Below are 9,655 nucleotides of genomic sequence, written 5' to 3'. Positions count from 1 at the left end.
GGTGTCGTCAATGCACATGTAGTAAAACGTTAACATCAGAATTTTTCTAACTTTTTTTACCGTCAAGCATTATTTTCTAGGACTTAGGGTAAGTATGTGTTTTTGCGAGGCTGTACGCTTCCTATTCCGTATACCCTACCTTCTATTTCCTGATTTTCAACGAATAAAAGTCCGATCTTTGCATACAGTCAAAGACTAAACAGATTTCTGTTGACTCATTTTGCTCCAACGTCAGGCCCTCCCGCAGACTGCACGACCCTAGCGGCCGGCATGTACCCAGATCCGCAGGACTGTACCATGTTCTACCAGTGCACGGGAAGCCCAAATACCCCGCTACCATTACACATGCCCTGCGCTCCAGGAACGCTCTTTGATTGGAACCTTGAAGTCTGCACATTGACATCACATTGTGCCACCGGTAGGTGTTTAAGAAATTTCATTTTACATGGCTTTCTCCCTCGGTATCTTCTATCTGTACATGTTGATGATGAACATTATATGTTGATTTCGTATAATGTATATATATATATATATATATATGTATGTATGTATGTATGCATGTATGTATGTGTGTGTGTTGCGATGTAATCATTTACGATAAAAGCTCAATTACTTCTTCATTCCTACAGACGAATGTGCAGATGGGAGCCACAACTGCCATCCCCATGCCACCTGTACCAACACACCCGGTAGTTTTACCTGTAGTTGTGATGCAGGCTACATTGGTGATGGTCTCCACTGTGTCGGTGAGGACAGATTCTGTGACTTATGTTGATGGTTTAGATGAAGTCATATACGTTTACAAGCAGTAGAAAATGCTTGTAGACTACAATACAACAACATATTTTATGATACATTGAACCATATATTTACAAGCTAAGTAAAACTTTACAGTTTAATCAACCAGTCCTTTAAATTTTCTTTTGCGCTTTATATTGTTTGATAATTAGGAATCATGAGTTATGGCATCATTTTAATCTTCCGTTGATACTTTCAGCTGCACCATGTCCCACTCTGACGGCTCCAGCTAACGGTGCAATGAGTCCTCCTGGACCTCACTATTTCATGAATGTAGTTACGTTCACCTGTAACCAGGGGTACGTGTTGAGCGGGGCCTCTCCTATATTGTGCGGAGTTGGCAGCAACAACAACGTGGCATGGAGTCATCCTGTCCCAACCTGCACAGGTACCAGCACAGATAGTTACCGAGGACTACAATGATTCAATGCACCCGAAATCAATAAACGGTTGACCATATTCTTGCTCGAATACACGGTTTTAAAACCATTTCTGGGAAAACAAATTAGTATTTCGTAAATGAAGAACTCTTTACGATTACGTCAATTGGTATTTTACTTTTGAAGTTTGTCTAATTAAGGCACAATTCTAGCTCTACCATGTCCCACTCGGACGTGGTTACGTTTACCTGTAACCAGGGGTACGAGTTGAACGGGGTCACTACTGCAACTTGCCAAGCCGGCAGCAACAACAATGTAGTTTGGAGTAGTCCTGCCCCAACTTGCACAGGTAGCAACACAAAGAGTTACGGTTGCATACAATATATACATGCATTAATCTCATAAACTCTTAGATAAAATCTCTTAGATATTTGAATTGAAGTTTTAACACGAATTTTGCACGTTGAACTTTATGCCCTGTTTCTTCGTACAGATAATGACGAATGTGTCGATGACAGCCACAACTGCAGCCCGGATGCCACCTGTACCAACACACCTGGCAGTTTTACCTGTACTTGTAACCCAGGCTACAGCGGCGACGGTGTTACTTGTACTGGTGAGATGGGATTATACATCTTGAATATACGAACAAGTATAAAACACACAAAACTGTTTTGTGAATTGTAAAGAACCAATGCCACAAAAAATAATTATTTGTATTTTCGAGAAGTGCAAAGAATTGAACTTTGAGAACACGTGATACTAACACGTGAACACGTGATACTAATAGAGAAATTCCAATAACATACTCGGCGTACATAGCAACTTTCCTGACCACGCAGATAGCTTTTAAATTAAAGTCATATCAGTCTGATCAAAACATAGTTATAATAAAATTCTATTTGAAGAGTGATTGAGATCGCGCTGTGTTGTGTTCTGTGAGGTTTCTTCTACGTAACCAGCGTATCACAATATAAACTAGAAAAGTAACATTTGCAAAGCAAATATGCATAATGTTTACCTTCGGATATGGTCTGCTCTGTTAATTCTTACTCAAACACATTCACATACATGTATATTTATGGTGACAGGAGCCTAAATGTCTTCTCTGAAATTGCAACATGATGTAACCCAGCACCAGTTACTATGGTTGGTCGTGTGGCGAAACGGCAGAGTGCGCGACTCGGAACTAAGAGTCCCGGGTTCGAGTCCTGACATGCCACCGATCTTGTGCCCTTGGGAAAGGCACTTTAAACGACTTTCCTCACTTAGCTCAGGTGTAAATGAGTATTGTCTTGTCATGTATTTGTCCCCTGTGTTGGTGGCGGCATTAATATAAGTTGAAAAAACTTGAGTGTGTCGTCACCACGTCTGGCGATTACATCCTGGAATAAAATTTAAAAAAAAAAGTACTATGGTGACAGACGTCAACAAAAGAGGCCATTGGCCAGGTCAGAGGTTAGTGTTTCGAACAGAAGAAGAAGAAGAAGAGGAAGAAGAAATGAAGCAAAAACAATATGTTTTCCTTCGGTAAACATAATAAACCTACCCCCCCCCCTAAAAATACATGTAGCTGGATAATACAAGGGGGCTGGGATGGCGACCAAGGCGGTCTGTGTGCTGTACCTAGCGGCGCTATGGAGTCCATCCCTTGGGAACTCTGATTTTAGTATTTCTCAACTCCCTTATTTCATGGACGTACAGCATGGTAGAATTTATGTGATGGTTTAGTAAATATACATGTTGATAAAATCAGCTGTATCAGTGTTTTTCTAACAGTTTCGACCATAAGCCATTGCGTTCTGGGATTTCGCTCGTGCCATACTATGCAGCAATGTGCTTTCCTCCCTTTACATTTACCAAAAATCATTCTTTCATTCTGATTCGTGTTCTAATCTCGCGCTTTGGTCTCTTAAAACTGAAGTGTTTCAGTGACATCGAATGGGTATCAATCGTTAGGCATGCTAATGCCCTTATGTCTCAGTGCAGCAAGAGGGAGGGGGTATGGTCTTTGTACACATGAACGCCCCTTCTCAGAAGTATCCAACTAGGAAAACGTACGTACAGTTTTAACAATAATTATAGTTCTACTACATTAATTTCTGATGTTTCATTTTGCTCCTACGTCAGGTCCTGCAGTAGACTGCACGACCCTACCGGCCGGCATGTACCCAGACCCGCAGGACTGTACCAAGTTCTACCAGTGCACGGGAGACCCAAATAACCCAGTCCCTGTACACAAGGACTGTGCCCCGGGAACGCTCTTTGATTTGAACCTTAATGTCTGCACATTTACATCACATTGTGACACCGGTAGGTGTTTAAGAAATTTCATTTTACATGGCTTTCTCCCTCGGTATCTTCTATCTGATGATGATAAACATTATATGTTGATTTCGTATAATGTATGTATGTATGTGTGTTGCGATGTAAGCATACACGATAAAAGCTCAATTACTTCTTCATTCCTACAGACGAATGTGCAGATGGGAGCCACAACTGCCATCCCCATGCCACCTGTACCAACACACCCGGTAGTTTTACCTGTAGTTGTGATGCAGGCTACATTGGTGATGGTCTCCACTGTGTCGGTGAGAACAGATCGATTCTTTGACTTATGTTGATGGTTTAGATGAAATACATATACGTTTACAAGCAGTAGAAAATTCTTGTAGACTGCAATACAACAATTTTTTTTTTATGATACATTGAACCATATACTTTCAAGCTATGTAAAATTTTACAGTTGAATCAACCAGTCCTTTAAATTTTCCTTTGCACTTTATACTGTTTGACAATTAGGAATCATGAGTTATGGCATCATTTCAATCTTCCGTTGATACTTTCAGCTGCACCATGTCCCACTCTGACGGCTCCAGCTAACGGTGCAATGAGTCCTCCCGGACCTCACTATTTCATGGACGTGGTTACGTTTACCTGTAACCAGGGGTACGTGTTGAGCGGGGCCTCTCCTATATTGTGCGGAGTTGGCAACAACAACAACATAGTGTGGAGTCATCCTGTCCCTACATGCACAGGTACCAACACAGATAGTTACCGAGGACTACAATGTATACATGTATCTGTATTGTATGTATGTATCTGTATTGGTGAGGAATAATTATGCAACTTTTGTTATTGCAATGTTTCAATGCACCCGAAATCAATAAACGGGTGACCATATTCTTGCCAACACACCCGGCAGTTTTACATGTGCTTGTAATCCAGGCTACAGCGGCGACGGTGTTACTTGTACTGGTAAGGGCAGTATGCCGTTGTTCTTTTCAATGTGTGAATATATATATTGGCACCAATTCTAAGAATGTCTTGGTAGTGATTCATTATCAAAAATGACTTTTAGTGTCCTCGATCACGGGGTGTGTGACAACTTGATTGTAAGAACGGTAACACTTGTAAGTCGCAGATATTTTTTCTTATTTTGTTTGTGCAGATGATGACGAATGCACAGATGGAATTGACAACTGCAGTCCCTATGCCACCTGTACCAACACACCCGGCAGTTTTACATGTACTTGTAACTCAGGGTTCACCGGTGATGGTTTCTTCTGTTTTAATGGTAAGAAACAAATGTATGTCAGGCTACAGCGTCGACGGTGTCACCTGTACTGGTAGGGAATTTTTCTTTAGCCAGATAGTCTCCGAACATTCCGTTTAAAATGAAAATGCAGGCTGAATCAATGCGTATCTTTAGAAACTCATATCTTTAAGAAAGTAAATTATTTTGTGTAAACAAGGTAGACTTAACGGTGTCGTCTATTAGTCTAACATGCAGGTAGTTTGTATTGTTTGATATGGCACCATGGCATTGCTTATATGAGCATTACATCTTCATTTCAGCTCGAACATGTCCGACTTTGGCGGCCCCAGCTAATGGAGCATTGAGTCCTACAGGGCCTCACTACTACCAGAACACTGTTACATTTACTTGTAACAAGGGATTTCAGTTGGACGGGGTCACTACTTCAACGTGTCAAGCTGACAGCAACAACAGCATGGCGTGGAGTGATCCTGTCCCAACCTGCACAGGTACCAGTTCAAAGAATGGCTGGTTAATAGAATGTAGATATTATATGATGTTAGGAAATTTGTTAGGAAACTATGACATCGCATTGTGCAACCGGTAGGTACTTGAAGACTTTCAGGTATATAAATAGTGGCGTTTAATGGCCGAGTTGCCAGGTTATTGCTACTATCAGACACAAACCAAGAAGTCACAGATTTGATTCCTGATTTGATGCCAATGTAAAATGGGTGCCTGACTTCTGTTGGGGAGATAAAAGGCGGTAAAAGAAGAGGGTTGGGCTCCACCTTCCAATAGCATTCCCTAGACATAGCGTTTAACAACTCCATTGGCCTGGAAAAATGATAGGGGACTACTGTTGCTTCACTTCTGCTTTAATGTGGCAAACACATAGGCTCACGTTGATCCCGTAACACACCTTCCCACAGCTACAACGCCTGCACCAGGAGGTCCTTCTCCAACTGACACAGCCCCCACCTGCACCAACGAGTACATGGAGCTGGCCCTGCCGGCCGACCGGCTCGCTCACGTGGTGACCAGCGGGCTGCACTGGGACCCGGACCCGAGCTGTAAGGCCAGCTTTAACGGGACACACTACGTCCTGCGTACCGGGCTCTACCAGTGCGGGACAAGGGTAAGGGTCCGGACTGTAAAGTCCAATGCTTTTGAACAGTCTAGAAATAGTTACATTCTTATCTGCCTGCTGTTGCAAGTTTTGTGGAGTTTGAAAACAAAATATACAGGCACCCACTTTTATTATCTATATATGGCTGTACTTACACAGTAACTACAATGTGCAAAGGCTTATAAAAATTACAATTCAACCAAGTGAAGCTTATTGAAATTTTATGTGATGCGTAGGTGACATTTGACACGAAGTACGTCATCTTCTACAACAACGTCAGCCTGTTGTTCACCCATGATGGCGTCATCACCCGAGACCCTGATGTCGTAATCCACTCCATGTAGGTGTATTGCCATTTTGTAAACAGATACAGGTATTTCTGGATCTGTATCTGTTTAGTTTTCAGCGTATTCAAAATACTAACAAGGTATGGTAAAAATGACGAAAACAGTCAGCCATCTTAGCGTTAAGGGGATTGTGGGTAAGGTCAGAGGTAAAGACCCCTGAGACGGACACAGATACACATGATGAAGTCAGTAGTCGAAACGAAGTATTATTTATCAGTTAATAAACTTATTGTTGACCATAGACCACACCGTATTGTATTCCAACTGCACACGAGCTGTAAGAACTGTGCGATCGATGGTCTGTACATAATGAGTACCATCGTATCCAGAACAGTGCCTATCTATCTAGTTCTCTGTCTGTATAGGTTAGAGGTTGGATCAGGCAGGGTTCTGGATAGTCCATGAACGTATATTTGCCCCCACGGTTTTGGATACGCGTTGACTATACAGAACCGTGTCTGATCATGAGCATGTTTCTGGATAAATCACGGTTTTGGATACAACAGTATACTTCTCCCCGCAGCTGTAAGTACGACCGTGAGGAGGCCGTGCTGTCGCAGTTCCTGCCCATCCCGGGCGGACTGGAGTTCTGGGATGAAGGGTTCGGTCAGCTGTCCATCCGGCTGGACCTGTTCCCCACACAGAGCTACCTGGCTCCCTACACAGCACCTGAGTACCCGGTACACTAGCTTTTCATAATTACTAATTAATATTTTCAATGCTATATAATTGTATAATTATGTATAGTCTACCAATGGTTTGATTTTTGTTGAAAATTCAAACAATTTTGTCTATTTACTACCATTGTTACGTCCGGCTCTTTTTACAAACATTACCCATCAGCAATTAATACATCCAACCTTTCGTGCTACAGCTCGTGGGTGACTGGAAGCAAATAAAGATCACTAGTCTCTCTCTTCCAGGTGCACAAGAAGCTGCGGAATAAGTAAATGTGAAAATCAGACGGATTTTCTAACCCCAGCCTGTTTTTATTGTTGTTTTGCCTTTCAGGTGCACAAGCAGCTGCGGGAGAGGCTGTACCTGCAGCTGCAGGTGCAGGGTCACGGCAGGCAGCTGTCAATCATCGCTCTGGAGTGTCAGGCTACATCCGGGCACAACACCTCCCTACAGTACCCACTCATACAGGACGGGTAAGTTCCTAGAAGAGTGTACATTGCGATGTCCTTTTTTTTGTTAGAAAAAGAACCACGGAGATGGGCGATACCGACTTCTGACGAACTTTGACCTAGTGTTGATGGCACACGGAGAAAGCACGTGTCTACAGTACTCTAGCTGATGAAAACAGTGATTTTCATCAGCTATAGTTATTTCTTTTCCGAGTTAGAAAACAGTTAATTTTGCATTATAGAATGGTACTACATCACGTTTTTTGTATCATGCAAAATGTCCAGACAATCTAATATTATATAGATGAACAACAAAATACCATTTTTTTGCAGCTGTGCCTCTGATGACACCCTACAACTCTACACCAACTCTGACCCGGCCACACAGAGGTTCAGTCTGGAGGCCTTCCGCTTCGTACAGGAAGTGACGACTATCAACATCCGGTGTGAGGTTGAGGTTTGCGATGCAACTGACACGGGATCTCGTTGTGCGCAGGTGCATTTTTTTAAATTTTACATGACACATGAAAAAAAACATTGAAGGACACACATGAATAATTTTCTAGCAATATTAAAGTCTGTTTAGTCGAAAACAATGCTGTTTTGGTCATGCAAAACGTCATGTACCATAATGAAGTTTTCGTGGGTAAGTCAAATATTAACGGTTCAACCACAAACGTATTCAAAACTTTCTCAGGGCTGCAGGACCATTCGACACCAGAAGAGGGCGCTCGAGAAGCAGGATGACATGAAGAGCCGCTTTGTGATCTCCCGCGGCCCCATCATCATTGATGAAGACTTCCAACAAGGTGAGTGCACTCTTTACTTACTACGGATATGACCCTGTTGTAGTCCTTTCGTAGCCCTCTTGAATATATGCAGCTGATATTAGTTTGGAAAAAGTAAACGTATGTAACTTGTATATGATATCTGATACCATCATGACATTTATATGATATCAGAGCACCCATTCAAGGCATAAGAAAACTTTGGAAAGGTTGATGATCAGCTTTGTCATTGTTGCTGAGAGCTAGATCGAAATAGCACAAGGGTAAATGTGTTAATTTTCCTAATTTAGAAATAAAGAAAAAACACGTGGATATATTATTTTTTCTGCTTTAGGAGGCGTGGAGAAGAGGACAGCCCTCATAGCCGGAGGATCTGCTATGGTGATAACCCTCGCTGCAGTTCTGGTGGCCGTCAGAGTGAGGCGCTCCAAGCGGATACATCCGGGATACCAGCACCTCGTCAACCTGGACGGCGAGTGACGTCATTCTCCTAGATATAACCAAGGGTGTAATCTGATCTCTTACACGCCGAGTCTGCATGTACTGACAAGAAAGGAAACTGTTTAAATCTTTCATAAGTGTTCAATATGAGAAATATGCAGAAATGCAAAAACCTTGAGTTTCAATTAAGTTACAAAAGGAATCTTTAAAATTAACTTGTAACGAAGTCAAGAAATTGACCTTACATTTTGTACATTACACATCTGAATACATTTCTACACATACGTGGAAGTAATGTATCTTCAGAAAACACCCTTGTTTATGGACAGACCACCTTACCATATCTTGGCATTGGTAACGACTTTTGTTTGGATTTTCTTCTTCAGATTAACCGTTGACTCTATAGATTTACTTAATGATATTTTCATGTCATTTTTTTGCTTCTCGTGTGTTCAATATACGTTCCTTGAAGTGCGCTTAGTTTATAACACACCATATTTGTTTAATGGTTTAATGCTGTAGGTGCGTTTAGTTCAGTATTAAGTACTAAATAAATAAAACTACAATGCAGAGATTTCCGGTGTGTTTAAGTTACTGCCTTTGTTAAAGGTTCTCTGTCACACAACCTACATTCACACGAAGCATGTTTGCTTATAAATCCACCTTGTTGCTTTAATGTGTTGATAGATCAAATAATCTCTTGTGGTAGTTTGGTTTACGGTATTAACAAATGAGTGAAGTGAGTTAAATAACATCAGAGGTATTTGGTGGTTAGAATATAAAAACATTGTAAGGTTTCCTCGGTTTGGATATACAACGACTAACGCTTGGTCTTTCGGTGTAAACCGACTTAGCCTGTCACCAAAACAATGGGTACGGACTGGCGAACTTAAACTCCTGTATAAAGTTAAGCGGCTCCTAATAGGCAGGATAAAAGTTCTAAACGGCACCTAAGCGGCTCCAGATGTCTTAATGAGGGACGGCTACGGTGTCGTAGGTGTCGGTTATCTTGAGGAATGAGTCCACCCTGCTCCATACTAATAGTAAAATTCCAATAACAGACCTGGCGAACTTGGCAACATTCTTGATCACTCAGGTAGCAATTAA

General features: G+C 41.8%; 1 protein-coding gene across 1 annotated transcript; it reads left to right on the top strand.

Annotated features, from left to right (window-relative positions):
* Positions 1–6,142: 6,142 nt before the first annotated feature.
* On the top strand, positions 6,143–7,894 carry LOC109486446 (oncoprotein-induced transcript 3 protein-like). Its single transcript, XM_019790275.1, has 5 exons — positions 6,143–6,171; positions 6,716–6,872; positions 7,204–7,343; positions 7,653–7,776; positions 7,886–7,894. Exons 1-5 carry the CDS (start codon positions 6,143–6,145, stop codon positions 7,892–7,894), a joined length of 459 nt encoding a protein of 152 aa, XP_019645834.1.
* The last annotated feature ends 1,761 nt before the right edge of the window (positions 7,895–9,655 follow it).

This window comes from Branchiostoma belcheri, unplaced genomic scaffold (genome assembly GCF_001625305.1).
Source record: "Branchiostoma belcheri isolate BF01 breed outbred unplaced genomic scaffold, Haploidv18h27 scaffold80, whole genome shotgun sequence".
Classification (NCBI taxonomy): Eukaryota; Metazoa; Chordata; class Leptocardii; order Amphioxiformes; family Branchiostomatidae; genus Branchiostoma; species Branchiostoma belcheri.
The sequence above is the reverse complement of the archived record's forward strand: the minus strand, read 5'-3'. Positions and strand labels throughout refer to the sequence as shown.